Here is a 16488-nt window from a genome sequence, read left to right on the forward strand (position 1 = left end):
GCACTAGTTCAATATTGGCATCAGTTACGGCTGCAGATGGACACCCGAATCTTTCCTCATCCTTTATTTCATTCATTCATTATTTATTTACCATAAACCTTTACAGTATCTATGGAAGGCCAGGAGAAAAGGACAAGCCCCCCTACACGTAATGCCCACTGACCTTTGAAATAATTACCTCAAATCCAAAACTAAAACAATTATATATACTATTTGCAGGTAAAGTAACAAAGAATAGCCTAATGTATGCATATTTCTCATTTATACAACCTTTCACTCCCTCGTTCATTCATCCATATATTCACATGCATTTTCCTAACATAACATTTAACTATAATTACATTTTTACATTTAATAATGGCAGGTAGATTGTTCCAAAGCCGCGCAGAACGAGCAAAGAAACCTAATTTGTAGGTCTCATTTCGTGCAAAGGAGGGTGTAAGAGGGAATGGTGAAAGGTGAATGGCCCCTGTGAGGGACTTGTGTAAGAAGGTGACGTTGCTTTGTTTACACAAGGAGGCGATTGACGGGAGGGAAGGCAAGCAGCTGTTCTTGTTAATTACTCATTCAGCGCGACGTTGGATTCCTTCTAGTTTGTGAAGGTTAGCTGCAGTGGTAGAGTGCCAAGCAGATAGACCATACGTTAGTATAGGTCTTACTAGTGTCAGGTAAGCCGTCCGTATAACATTCGACTTGCACCCACGAAGGCTTCTGTGCATAAAACCGAGCACCCTGGCAGCTTTGCACCTCACTTCCTCTGTTTGTGTGTTCCATTTTAGTTGTTCAGAAATGGTTATTCCTAACAAATGCATGGTTTTAACTTGCTCAATATGTACATTATTAATGTTATATATACATTCTACTGGGTGTCGAGACCTACTTAACCTAATGTATTTACATTTGCCAGCATTAATGTTGAGACCGTTGACGTAACACCACACCGCTATAGTGTTCAATTCCGACTGTAACTTCAGACAATCATCTGCACATTGTATATCACTGTATATTACAGTTGTCGTCAGCGTACTGAGCTATGGTTGAGGTCACACATTTAGGTAAATTAGAGACAAATGCATTAAATAATAAAGGTCCCAAGACGGTGCACAGTGGGACGAAATGACGAAAACGTGGCCAAAACTCCGGAAAAAAGTTTTCTATTGGGGATTTTCGACTCATAAGCTGGTAATAGGAACGTTGGGACTATTGAATTCCGGCCCTAGAAACAGCCGGCCGGTTCACTGTGAAGTTGCACAGCAGGTCCAATGCGTAGCGTTTCTGTTAGTCACGCACGAGGCAAGCTGAGCGAGCAACGTATCACATGTTAAGATATTGATAAAAGTGATCTCAGACGTTTATAAAAGTACCGACAAAATGGATAATATTTCTCCAGGTATGTAGTTTATTATTCAAACCTTATTAGATGTTAAACAAAATAGTAACAGTTGTTTATTTATAATTAACTTTTATGCTATATAACGTAAAATAATATTGAAATATAGTGACAAATGATAGGTAAAAGTTATGTAGACTATACGACAGCATTCGGCTAAATCTCGCATACTATGATGAAGTATAATTAATTTACTTTCAAAATCTCTTGGAAAAACGCACTACTCTGCTAATGAACCACATTTGAAGTGAAAATTGGTATTAGCCGATATTTATGGATATTGTAAAAAGTTATAGCAATATTTCTGTGAATTATGCTATTATTTATACGTGTAGCATAGTAAAGGAAAGAATGTGATGAAATGAGATGGAAACATTCACCCTTCTTTTGAAGGATCTGACGCATAACTTAGAAAAGGACAAACGATGCTATTATATTCTGTCCTCTCTTAATGTTATCTCCAGTTGCTTCTAACAGTGATGAAGGGTCAGACGACGATGAATTTTGTGGGGACAGTGATTCCTTCGAAGATTATGATTCGGGCGGACAGATTAGCGATTTCGAAGATGAATCAGAAGCAACTGTTGAAGAACATCAAAGCCAATAGGATAAGGATAAAGATGTAAACTTATACTGTAATGTTTCTTTTGTTCAATTCTAATAAAATGTATTAATATTCACAAATTATATTCATTGATAATAATTGAAAATCCTAAACTCAAAAACAATAACTACTTCAGTTTTTCAAGAATTAATTAACTATATTTTTGCCTATTAATGTCATATTTTAAAACATTTTGTTCGATACATTGGATCTGCCATTTTGAATTTTTCAATTTCAACATCAAATTCGTAATCAGCAGTATCAAAAAACTTATAATACTCATTTTTGCCCAATTAAACCAACGTTTACGAATTTTGGTCCGCCATTTTGACTTTCAAATTTTAACATCTAATTCGTAATCAGCAGTATCAAAAACCTTATAATACTCATTTTTGCCCAATTAAACCAACTTTTACGAATTTTGGTCCGCCATATTGAATTTTTCAATTTTAACGTCTAATTCGAAATCAGCAGTATCAAAAACCTTATAATACTCATTTTTGCCCAATTAAAGCAACTTTTACGAATTTTGGTCGCCATATTGGATCCGCCATTTTGAATTTTTCAATTTTGACATCAGATTCGTAATCAGCAGTATCAAAAACCTTATAGTACCCATTCATGTCCAATTTTACCAATATTTAGACTTTCGGCCACGTTTTCGTCATTTCGTCCCACTGTGCGGTGCCTTGAGCCCTTAGGTTACTTTAAAGATCGAAGATCGAAATCCATCAAACACAACACGTTGAGTTTGACCCTCGAGAAATGACCGCAATCATGCCAGCACACTTCCCCTAAGATTCATCTGTCTTAATTTTGACAAAAGTTGTTCATGAGGGATTTGGTCAAAAGCTTTAGCCCAGTCCAAAGCCACGCAGTCTACCTGCACAATTTTAGATTTCTTCAGGGAGAACTGCTACTCATCAATAACCTTTGTTAATAAAGTATTACAGGATCTTCCTGGAAGAAAACCGTGCTGGCTTTCACTTAGCAGATTACCTTCCAGGAAGTATTTCCGTATATTAGAGGCTACCAGTTGTTCCATACATTTACATACATGGGATGTGAGAGACACTGGCCGATAGTTGTCAATGAGTGCTTTGTCCCCTTTCTTGAAAATCGGAACTACATCAGAACTCTTCCAACCTTGAGGCAGTGATCCACAGTGAAGCGACAGGTTGAATAGTTCGCAGAAAGATGGTGCCACTGACTCAATGCAGTCACGCAGTATACGGCTGGGTATTTCATCAGGGCCGCTCGCCGCATGGGGTCGAATCCTCTTCAGACTTGCTAGTATCTCAAGTTCCGAGAAGTAGAGGCTGGTGAGAGGGAGGGGCAGTATGGGTGTGTTGGTAATATACATGTCCCTAGCTGATTGTGCCTGGGAGAAATTCTCTTCAAATTTTTCACTGAAGGCTGAGGCAATGTCTGCGGGCGTGGAGATGGATCTCCCGTTAGCTTGAAAGGAGCTTCGTCGCCATAAGACCTATCTGTGTCGGTGCGACGTAAAGCCCATAGCAAAAAAAAAAAAAAAAAATTGAAAGGAGCTTAGTGCAGCGCTGCCACAGTTCCTTTTTAGTAGCTTCCACAGCTATTTGGTATCTGAGCAAGCCTTATGAAAGTACTGATCGTAAGCCTCCTTGATCCTATTCTTAGTGTCTTTCCGTGCACATTTGTACTTTCCCCATGCTTGTTCCGTTTGGAACTGTTTCCACTTTTTGTATAGATTGTTCCCTTTCCTTATCAACTTCAAAAGTTTTTTCTTAATCCACGGAGCTTTCTTCTCTATTTTTAAAGCGCATTTCGGCACAGTTTGGTCCACGCACCAGAAAAAAGTATTTTTCCAGGCGAGCCACAAAGAGTCTACATCACAGGTTAGAGTGGGTAGGTGATTCAGTAGTAAGGTGGAGAGTGACTTGCAGTCAGTTTTCCTGAAGTTATATTGAGGCCTGGATTTGTGTTTGACAGGTTTTCTGCAATCTAGGGTAGCTAGAGTTGCTTGAATGGCGTGGTGATCACTGAAGCCAGCTATGACTTCAACTCGGGGTACTGGGGAGGGATGATTGGTGAGAAATAGATCTAATATAGAACGGGATGTTTTGGTGATACGTGTTGCTTCTAAAACAAACTGTTCCAGAATGAGATCGTAGAACGCTGTTAGGAATGTGTCTGCCAATGGATTTCCAGGGATGGGAGCGGAATTACGGGTCTATATTCTGTCCAGGTTAAAGTCCCCTGTGAGGTAGATGGCATTGTGCTTGTGCTGAATGAGTTGCATTCGTCTTAGAGATTCCAGTAATCCTTCATTTATGCAGGGCTTGGATTTCAGAGCCCAATATATGCTACCTATCAAGAATTTGTTGCCCCTACATGTCACCTCCACCCATAGAGCTTCACTGTCAGTCTCCAAGTATCCTAGTCGGATTGGTTGTAGTTCCGATCGTATAGTCAGGAGAACACCCCCTCCAGATGTCCAGGTTCTATCCTTCCTGAAGGCCAAGTACGGTTGCGGAAATACTTCACCGTCATAAGTAGCGTTGCTCAACCACGTTTCACGGACACTTACGGTTGATGGTTCGATACTTGCCAGTGATGCTCTTATCTCCTGCTGTCTCCTATAACCCATTATACTATGGGCATTAAATGAGAAAATGGTGATGTTTTGGGAGCCCTGTACACTGGTAACTGAGTCATTACTATTTACACAGTTATTTACATAATTTCCTTTGGTACTTCGAAGAATGAGTCCGATGGTACCGGGAGATAACACTTCCAGCACTGCCAAGACGACAAGCCACGTTTAATTTTATGGTAATCAGATGGAGAGATTTTGGCGCAGGTCTAATGCATGGACATTTCACATGACACACACACTTCACGTACAGCTGATTGATGCGGCCCTTAGAACAAAAAATATGACATTCTGTGTTACATTTCTGTTTGGAGGTCCTGGATTTGTTTCTACATCTCCACACGCAGCTATGGTCAGGAGAATGAGGTGAAATGTTGATGAGGGTGGTATGGCAACCCTGCGCCTCGCTTGAAGCGCACTGCCAGTACCAGCAGTCACGTATACATTTTCACTGGCGCAGCATGTTAAGCCCGATATTTTACAATTTTTCACAATTAGCAAATTCTCTTGGAGGATTGAACCGCTAGGACACTCACTGAACACTCCACCGTTCAAGATCACTTTGTTACTTTCACACGTGACGCGTTTAACCGCTATAAACAACAAGAAAATACGGAGCACTTGGAACACTACATAGCAAAACATTGCCCCCGTATTGTGCTGAAAGTCTTCAATGAATTTCCGCTTCTGCTACGCCCTCAGACCACAAAAAACGGATTACGGGACGCTGTTCTTACTTGGTGCAAACAGAGAGTGGTGCAACCACCTTTATGTTGCAACAGCGCAAGCTGTACTGATCTCATAATGCCAAAACCTACTACAGACGTGCTGGTGAGCACACAATGCCATAGAGCCAACCCAAAGACAATTAGAGCAAAATTGCAGAAAGAAAGAAAATATTCAGTTGTAAACCTCTATTTTCACAGGATATGAGTCAGAGTTCAGAATACCGATTTTTAATTTTCATCCACTCTGTGACAAGAGACCACCGGCGTTCTAACTCCTCGTTCAGTACCAAATTATATAAATTTTAGCAATATAAATTATTGAAAGTTCACGACTAATACAGCATTGCAACAAAACAACTTCCCACAATACGTAATTTAATAGGCCTATAAATGCTACAATGAAATGCGATCGTAGTTCAGTTACAAAAAAGGATAAAAGGAACAAACGAACTTATCTCCTTACAGAAAGCTTGGCAGTAGACTACCCTTCCATCCATAGTGAAATTGGGATCACCTGTGATCCATCGCTTCAGCCAGTAGGACTTCGACAATTTTTCTTTGCAATTACAATAATTTTTTTTTTTTTTTTTTGCGTCACGCCGACACAGATAAGCCTAGGAGTGGGAAGGAAGCGACCGTGGTATTAAGGTAAAGCCCCAGCATTTGCCTGGTGTGAAAACGGGAAACCACGGGAAACCATCGTCAGGGCTGCCGACAGTGGGACTGGAACCCACAATCTCCCGGATGCAAGCTCACAGCTGCGCGCCCCTAAGCGCACAGCCAACTTGCCCGCTGATTTCTCTTTGGGCATTGCCACACACTTCTTTTTCACAATAAATCACAAGACGTTCTGAAGATAAAGCGTACGCGTACAACAGTTCACATCGAGAAGGAGGTATAAGGGGTATGGTTTGTGCAACATAGTTCGACGTTGTCAAATTGTTCCTTGTTTCTCCTGACGGAAATTTCCCAAGAACTATTTCTGGTGACTTCCGAGAATTCTCATTTTTATTCGTGGGGTAAACAGATCTTGAGAAATGAGAAGATAATTCTGTCGAGCACATCAGTTACTGGAAGAAAATCGGCTTCTTTAAAATAGATTAAGAAGGCATCAAATAGGCAAATATACTCAAAATAGGCACAAAAGCCTGAAATAGGCAATTATAGGCACAATAAAACCAACTAAATCTACCTTAAAGGACCCCAAAACGGATTTATATCTCGAAAGCCTACGTTTCTGAACACAGGAATAAAATAGGCAAATTCCCGTCTCTAATTATTATTATCACTTATACAGAAAACTTATTTAACATCAAACCTTTTAACCCACACACACTAAAACGTTTCTTCATACTGTTTCTTGTGTTTGTTCTTACTGTAGAGCACTTTAAAAACTTACTAAAAAGGTCATCTGGTGTTTCTTGGATCAACTCGTAAAAAATAAAAATCTAGTCTTGTTGCTGTTAAAGATATTTCTACAATGATCTTATCCTCCATTCATAAGATCTATTATGAATAATTTATTGCTTTTGACTATAACTGGTTGAACATGGTTGTGTTATGGTGGTGTTAGAACAGATTGAGCCTCCCATTGTGCCCTTACAATACGCGTCTAGCGTTGATCTTCTTATTGTGTTATATCAGAGCTGAGAAACCTGCTCGCTCTCCAGCCTCAAGCTTACGCAACATCTACAGGTAGTATGTGCCTGGTGTAGAAATGGAAAACCATCTCAGGGCTGCTGACGGTGGTGTTCGAACCCTCCATCTCCCGAATGCAAGCTGTGCAAACCTAACCGCACGGCCAGCTTGCTCACTGTGGAGATTGTGCTTGACCTTTTGTCTTCATGTTTGTCCTTTCCTCCCCTTTTTGTTGCTCACTATTCCTGTTTATACTATTATGTGTTCCTTTTATTCTTTCTTTCTACCATGGCATTTTATACACAGGTTATTATAGAGTCAACTATGACGAGGACAACTGGAACATGATTGTTGCTGCTCTTAACTCCAATCACACGATCATCCATCCTCTGAATCGAGCACAACTGGTCGACGATGCTCTAAACTTGGCAAGGGCAGGACAACTTTCCTACCAAACAGCACTCACTCTTATTGGTTATCTCAAGGATGAAGTGGACTACATTCCTTGGGCATCAGCTAATACTGCTTTGAACTTTCTCAATCAACGACTGGTTGGTCATGCAGATTACAGCTATTTCAAGGTAAAGAATTTTTTTTCTTTTTAAGTTCTATTGAACCTTAGTAAATATATTTAGAGGTTTCATACGACATTCATTTCGTTTCTCCGTATTGATGAGTCTACAATTCACAAGATGCACTGCTGAAAAAACAACAACAAAAAACATTAACATCCTCAAGGACAAGGTCATTTTATTCACAAGTGATGTGACAGCTAGGTAGTTCATCATTGCAGGCGTATATGATTACTAGGGCTGGGAAGTTGAGGAAGAATCTTTTTTATTCTCGAGTGTCCGAAGACGAGGCCCAACATAATATACTCGTATGTTCCTTCTGGGTTACTGTAGGCCAGAAAATGGTGGGTTTATTTGTCATTTTTTGGCTTATTGTTATTTTTAGCCTTTTAGGTCTTCACAACTTCTTTTTTTGCAACCTCACCTTCTTTCGACTACATTTTTACTGTCCATTCTCAATTCGAATCATCATTAGTTCATCCATCACCTTTTAAACGTCGCTCTCTAGTAAATAAATATATTTGAACCATACCTGAAAAGAGAGAAAATGAAATGAAATACTGAAACTGGTGCTTGAAAAAAACCAGGGGTGTCAAATTGGTGTATGTGCAAGATAAGTCAAATACTGAAAGGAGAAAATTTTTATGTGAGTGTTTTTGAAGAAAAAGATCTCACTTGCTTCAAATATGAACCCTTAACATCTGTTGATGTGGAGAGAAGTTTCTCGATGTTTCACAACGTACTGTCTGAAAACCGACGATCTTTTACACCTAACAACCCGGAGACTACTATTGTGATGTACTGCAAAGCCAACTGCGTTAAGATTTCCGAAATCCAATTTCTGTCACCCTAGTGTGGTTAAGGGAAATATGATTGCGGTTACACGAATTTCGCTTTATTTCTCCAGGATGTCCATTGCGGGTTTGCTCACTTCGTTCTATTTAAATTTAAGAATTTCATTTTTAAGTCCTATTGAACCGAGAAATTAAGTAAAATTAAAAATCCACCTTTTCAATACTAATATTAAACTAAAAAAAGTTATAACATTTACTTGGAACTAGTTTCGATGCTGGTGAGTGTCATCTTCAGCCAAATATGACAACAGGCAATCGTAAATATACATATCATCATTATATCAATGCACATATAAACACTCTTAACATGGGACTTATGGTGCCCCTAAAAGTATCTGGAGATTAAAACTTCAAATAATCACAATTTCAAAATCTTGAAGTCATGATTAGAACGACACTTAACACATTCTTTTTACTCAAGTTAGAACTTTGAAAGTAGTGAGTTCAACTTAGAACTGTAAGATTCTCAAATAAATAAAAAAATCTCGTCATAAGTAACATGTTATACAAAGGTCGAACCACATACAGAGTTTTTCTGTAAATATGACGGTCAAAATTAGAACGACACTTAATTATTTTACTCAAGACGGAATCTTGAAAGTCCTGAGTTCCACTTACAAGGAAACATCGGCAATAGTTAAGTCTATAGGAAAATATTTAATATTTATTTCCACCTATTCAATACAATACACGATGTTGGCATTTAAGTTAAAACATGTTTTAACTTGGAATACGTGGAAATAAATATTAAATATTTTCCTACATACTTTATGAATCTTTCAATACGGACAAAAATGATTTTCATCGCTTGTAATGGTTAAGTCGCCGATCGCAATGGAACTTGGAAAAAAACATTGAAGTACACGTAAAAAGGATGTCAGCATCAATTTTGGGTGCCGACATTCATTAGGACGTTAACTAAGGGGCCTAAAATTTGCAACATTTCAAGTTCCGCGCGAACAGTGATGAATACCTGCTGGCCAATGCTTAGCCGGCACACTCTCTGCTTGTGCCACACCTCTGCACTCCCTCCCCTCCATCCATCCTTCTGGTTCGCCACAGCTCGTTTCCCTTCTCCTCCCGCCAGCCCGACTACTTAGCTGTCGAACAGAACCGGTGCTACACTTTGCATATATAAACGCACATCCTTTTTTATTTTTCAAGGCTTTTCTTACTACGTCAAATTTTACTACATTCCATGTCATACTCATAGGTATCAAAGTTGTCTATGCATTAAATTAATTTATATTCGACAACCATTGCTGCAATTGAAATGTGTTGTGTCTGTCACTGCAAAACATAAATAAATCGTTCATTAAAAGCACAAATAAAAACATTCTACCTACTGTATATTCCTTATACCAGAGTACGCAATACGGAAAATACCAGTAGTTTCAAACATAGAGTTTATAATTTTTGTTGTCCGCGATTTCGTTTCGTTATGGCTTTTTTTTTTGCTATTTGTTTTACGTCGCATCGATACCGATAGGTCTTATGGCGACGATGGGATAGGAATGGCCTAGGAATGGGAAGAAACCGGTCGTAGCCTTAATTAAGGCACAGCCCCAGCATTTGACTGGTGTGAAAATAGGAAACCACTGAAAACCATCTTCAGGGCTGCCGACAGTGAGGTTCGAACCCACTATCTCCTCGATGCAAGCTCACAGCCGCGCGCCCCTAGCTGCATAGCCAACTCGCCCAGTCTATGACACAACTGATAGCATATACAAAATGGGTGGTGGGGGTACATAAAAAGGTCTGGACCTGTAACCAGGTTTTGAAATCTCAAGGTACCGAATCTCATTACATTCACTGAGATCCTCTACCCAAGCACGTCATCATCATCATCTGCAGACTCGGGCACGTAATTTTTTTTTATTAAAATATATAACGTTGTTTAAAGGTGGGCGATTTATTTGATGGTGGGTGATTTCATTTAATTAATTTCATATGTATGGCCACTCTAAAGAACACTACCGACAGCTTTAATGCATTTTAAAAGTAAGCATAGGTAGGACGCGGTACTCCATCCCACGTTTGACCACGCCCGATGGTGCTTAAATCGGGGTTGTGCCCACGAATGTGACAACTCACCGGAATTAGCAGGAATGAAAATATAACATTTGAATTAAAATATGGGTATATTAGTTTGGGTTATCTATTATCATTATGTGTGAAACATAATGTTATTTAAAGGATTTCAATAATTATAGTACGAAAAGAAGCGAAGTATAGCGCATGTCCCGTTCAACAGCTAATCAGCCGACACACGCGGGGAGAAGAATGTGCGTTGGCGAACCAGTTGGAGAGGGGAAGGGAGGAGGTGCAGACGTGTGTCTCCAGGCAGGCAGTGTGCCGGCTTAGCATTGGCTAGCAGGTATTCATCGCTGACCGCGCGGAACTTGAAATGTCGCTAATTTTAGGCTCCTTAGTTAACGCCCTAATGAATGTCGGCACCCAAAATTGATGCTGACATCTTTTTTACATGTACTTCAATGTGTTTACCAAGTTTCATCACGATCGGCGACTTAACCATTCCCGATGTTCCCTTGTTAGAATAGGAAGATTCTCAATTTAAATAAAAGGTCTTGTCAAAAATGATCAGAAGTATAAAGGATGAAACATGTATAAAGTCCCTTTATAAACATTAAAATTATTCTTGAAAAACAAAATGTGAACAGTTGCTTGTTTTAAAATGTTGTGAATTGTTTCTGTGGAAACTGTATTACAGCTGTGGATACTTTCCTTTAACTTGAATACTGAAATCTATTTAAAAAGGTAGAAGTTGTAACATTAATAAGAACTTCAAGGGAATTTTTCACAGTTCAATGCGGGGTCAAAGGAGTAAAAAGAAGAATAAAGAAAGGTAAATTACACAGAAAGAAACAAGGGGAAGTAAAAGTTGAAAATAAAATTAAGTTGTCAGGATGAAAAGGAAAGGCAAGAAGGTAGGGTGACAAGGGGAGGTGAGACAAGTAAGAGAGAGAAGGGAACTAAGGAGGGTATAGCGAAGGATATGCGTAACGTAAGAAAGTGTTATGCATAATATGAAAGATAGAGCTGCAGTTAGGAGTTTTGTTATTAGTAAGAAGTAAAATTTAAATCAAACAAAATTTTTGGTTTTTCGGAGATGTCATTTAAATTTAGGCCTGCATTAAAATATTGGTCCAAGTGAATGTAACAGTTTTCCGTAGCATCAAGCAAGGGACCTTTGTTTAGGACCTGAAGATGGTTAGACTTAATTTTTAATTATTTCAACAGAAGAGGTGCAGAACTGATGGAAAAACAGTAGGAATATGGAAAAGATCTGGAGAAGGCATACATTAGTGTTAATAAAGAAAAGGTGTGGGAAATGCTGGAATGAATAGGATGTGGAAGGCAATCAAGGGAACTAGTGAAAGCAATGTATATAATAATTGTACCAGTTGTGTCCAGACTCCAGTGGGGAGAACAGATCGGTTTAGAAACCAAACAGGACTAAGACAGGAAAATGTATTGTCTCCACTTATGTTTATAATGGTAATGGATGAAATTTTAAAGGAAACAAAGGAAAGATATGGAGGGGATATGAAAATATTGTTGTTTGCAGATAGCTTAGTGATCTGAAAAATCAACAATAAAAAGGTGCAAATGTAACTAGACGCTTTAAATGACAATATTGAAAAATTTAAGAGATAAGAATTTCATGGTGTTCCGTATTGAAGTGAGTTCACTATTAAGTTGAAAGAAGATATATGATGGTTTAACCTTTCAATCCTATTAAATTAAGAAATGTAAATTTTACATTGCTACTTAATTAATTATAATTAATTATTATTTTTTTCTATGTCATATGTTTCAATAATTTCAAGAATATAACATACAAGATTCTTTAATTTAGATATATTTATCTTGACATTAATATACAACTATATTGTACTATTTCACACATATCAGCATTTAAAGGCTTGATACTTGAACTTTTTAAATTTTTTCATTGGTTTCCATAAACATTTGGAAGCACAGTGCCGATCAGCACATGTCTTGTCTACCGCCCACACACCCGCACTCACACTCACTCATACCTTACACACACTCTGCTACCGTAGACACGCACACGCACATACGCACACACATACATACGCACACACGCACGCATACACACACCAACAGGTCCGTGAATACTTACCAACTTATCTCACGAGACGAGGCCGTGGACGGACTGGAACAGACTAAAACAGTCTGGAGCTGGACTCGAACCAAATTAAACTAAAGAGAGGAGCGGGAGACGGAAAGAACCCAGAACCCTTCCCGATAAATGAAAGAACGGGGTGAAAATACATGGGGGTTTATTAATGAAAATAAAGTGAAAGAGATCAAACAAACAAAATAATAAAATCAAGCTTGAAATATTACTCACGGAGATATGCGTAGAAACTTATCATATAGGTTATTCATCCAATCATATCAAGAGGCAGATTGAAAAGACATCAAACATGGCCACACAAGCTTCTTTCAATCACAAACTTGTAACATACGATTTACTTCCTCCACATAATTTCATACACGCGACGTATGACACATTCGTCCTCGCAATGAATTAATATCAGTGGACATACATCGGAAGAACTTACACGCACATCAAATAAAACATACACGTTACATCTCACACATCTCCAAGTATATGGACCAGCATCCCAGAGAAGAGATCCATCACGCAACAATCCCCCGTTTGAAAAACACAGCATCCCAGAAAGAAAAAAAATAAAGAATAAATATGGCTGCCATAGTTACGAGGCGAGTAAACAATGCTAACAATGAAGGAAGACTCATTCAAATGAAAGCAACAAACGTAAATATATATTTAGGCCAGCAAATAGCCTGAGGAATGAAAATAAGAAAATACAAATAATACTTAAAAAAATAACACTGTAAGAAAAGGAGAATGCTGTTAATCAGGCAGGCATACAGCACAACCACACGTACACACACCATAGAGACCCAAAAGAAATGTATACGGGTAGAATAATCAGTTTTTGTCCAGACACATAACGAACACAGAGAGGTCCGCATAGCAAGACAAGTGCATTCATGGACTCATGAGCTCAATACAAGACGCGTAAAATAACAAAGGATTGCCGCATGAAGGCAAAGCACATCCTCACATAATTCACAGTAGCATCATCGTAACCATCACGCTTGCAACGTATTCATATCGCCTCACCACGGACGAACATGAATACCAGTCATAGCGTCAAACACAACGTCACGCATCAAGAGCTCGGCCATGAGAGAATCGACGAATAAAAATAAATGGCAATAGGTCTCGAACTTCAGACCACATACACGCCAAACAAACACACCACTGACTAAAACCATCCTCCATCCTTACGGGTTTAAGTCACACAAAAATAGAACACACAAGATCAGAGAAAACTATCAATAAGACAAAATGCAGCATTAACGGTTAAATGTACATAACTAATAAGCCCACGCAACCATAGCAAGCCAAAAAAAAAAGGGTTACCTTAATAGTCGGGCGTTGCTCAGAGCATTAGGTAGTCACCAAATAGCGACCGAGATAAAGAGCCGGGCATTCAAGCAGATAAATATACTGAAGGAAAAGTAAACGGCACAGGTCAAAGATCTCGTATCTCAAAAAGTACATTGTTGTCTCGACCGCCATGTCGGCTACAACCGTCCTGCGAACTTAATTCAAAGAAGGCGGACACGAGACTGACGAAGAGGGCACTTCGGCTGATGGCCGGAAGCGCACTCTGTCAAGGAGAAAACGAGTCATACGTCACGTCCAGGGAATAAATCGACCGAAAGGTCGATAGCGGTCAAAGAATGTATTACATACAGAGAAGTGCGCCACCAAGGGAAACTTGGTGCGGCACATCTTCCCCACACCCCCTCGAAAATGAGTCCTTACTTGGTGATCAGGCAAGAAGGGCTCATTTTACCACGGGCGAAACTTAACACTAAGTGTGTACACACCCTATAACTAAGCGTATCAATTTAACAATAACTTCAGGCATTAAAAATGGACAACAGAATATGAAAACATCTATGCACACGTCATAATTACACCTTATTTTGAAGATATACAATATAATAAACGTCCTTTCGTTATCAAACACAGATTCATTAAGAATTATGCAGGCGTCAGTGTCCTTTCACCGAGCGATAATTGACTCCAAGGAGAGTTATGGCAAGTCAGGCAAACATATGTATCTGTCGATTAATAATCCAGTGAATTAAACAAGTTCAGACCACAGTATCCCATTACACTCCGACCTCTTCTCAGTCACTGAGGGTGGATTTCGAAGGAATTTGGTCGAGCTATCAATACGTTTCTTTTCCTCACGATACAAGTGTTTCTCACAGGGCAATCATTACCTGAAACACAAAACAATATAAGCATACGTGCTTGCAACAAGTCAAAGTTAACTCCATATTATCAAGTCCAATACATCTTAAGGGTGCTAAATAAATCAATGCTACGAACTTCTGGAGTAATACTTTTTTAACATGGAAACGTGCGCCTTTGATTGCACACGGCCGGAGAGATCCTCCACTTTTACCGTAACAGGTCCCAGAAACTCAGTGATCCTTCTGGGCTCAGACCACTTTCGACACAGCTTTTTACTAATGTGATCCATGGTAGAACTGACAGGAAACCTCTTTACCAGGACCAGATCTCCGACGCGGAAAGGCACAGGCATTCTTCCCTTGTTATACCTCTGGGCCACCCTGTCTCTGGCGTTAATCAGTTGCTCGGAGGCTATCTTCCATTTCTCCAGGACATCCAGACGTCGGGAGGGTTCGGAGAGATACTCCACATTCCATTTCAAAGAGAGTGGATCGTTGGGGACCCTGCCCAAAAATAATTCGGCAGGAGTGAACCGGCTGGACTCGTGCATGGCAGTGTTGAAACCTAGGCTGAAAAAAGAGAGATAGCAATAATGGAAGGCAGACAAACAGATTTTTAGATTTCGATGAAATCTTTCAACAAGGTTCGGTTGAGGGTGATGAGGGCTCAGACGGATATGTTTTATACCCCAGGAGAAGCATAAATTACGGAACTTAGCGCCGGTAAAGACCGAAGAATTGTCAGAGACAAGCGTCCTAGGTGGACCAAAAACTCCGAAGATGTGTTTAGTTAACAAATTCACCGTGACGTTAGAATTAATTTTACGAACTGGGAACAGCCAAATGAATTTAGAAAAACCATCGATAATAGATAAGATACCCACGTTGCCAGATTGAGATCGAGTCATGGGTCCAAAGAAATCAACGAATAGTTTCTCACCAGGAGAATTGGCAACGTCGGCGGAATGAAAACCGATCTGAGTATTCTGAGCAGGCTTACATTTTTGGCAAACATCACAGGTTTTGACATACTCGAAGACTTCCTTTTTTAAATTCGGCCAGTAATAATTCCGGGAAATTTTGTGAAAGGTTTTTAACTGACTGAGATGAGCGTCTAAATGAGAATCGTGATAATAATTTAAGATCATGGGTCTCAGATTCTGGGGGACGAAAATTTTAGAAGTACGGTTGCGAAGACTTTTGTAACACAAAAGGCCCCTTTTTATTTCAAAGGATTCCCAACCTTGTTCCTTCTTCGAAAGTCTATCGGCTAGACGGATACATTCATCGTCTTTCTTCTGGAATTCAGACAATTCGGTAAAACTAAAGGGGTAGTTTCGAAGGATGCAGACCGGGAGATGATTATCGGGGCTGCACCCGATCTCGTAATCAGTTGTCTCGCCACCTTCAAACATGCGCGACAAACAATCGGCAACAATATTATCTTTACCTCTTACATGAACAACAGTGAAATTATAAGACGACAGTCGGAGAATCCAACGAGCAGTCCTCCCTAACCTTTTGACATTGGCAGCCATCCAAGATAGTGCTTGGTTATCAGTATGAATCCAGAAACGTCGGTGTTCGAGGTACGAGTGAAATTTCTCGACACCAAGGACAACAGCCAGACATTCTTTCTCGTACGTGGAGTACCTGGTTTCAGAGTCGAGCAATTTCTTACTGAAATAAGCAATGGGGGCAAGATGATCGTTCTCC

At 39.5% G+C, this 16488-nt stretch overlaps 1 protein-coding gene across 1 annotated transcript in view; it reads left to right on the top strand.

Annotated features, from left to right (window-relative positions):
• Positions 1-16488, top strand: part of LOC136857514 (aminopeptidase N) — a 178315-nt gene that overhangs the window by 119838 nt on the left and 41989 nt on the right. The window contains exon 8 of the mRNA XM_067136225.2: positions 7299-7573. Coding sequence (XP_066992326.2) covers positions 7299-7573 — 275 coding nt within the window. The remainder of the gene's footprint in view (positions 1-7298; positions 7574-16488) is intronic.

The sequence above is a fragment of the Anabrus simplex genome, chromosome 1, assembly GCF_040414725.1.
Source record: "Anabrus simplex isolate iqAnaSimp1 chromosome 1, ASM4041472v1, whole genome shotgun sequence".
Taxonomy (NCBI): Eukaryota; Metazoa; Arthropoda; class Insecta; order Orthoptera; family Tettigoniidae; genus Anabrus; species Anabrus simplex.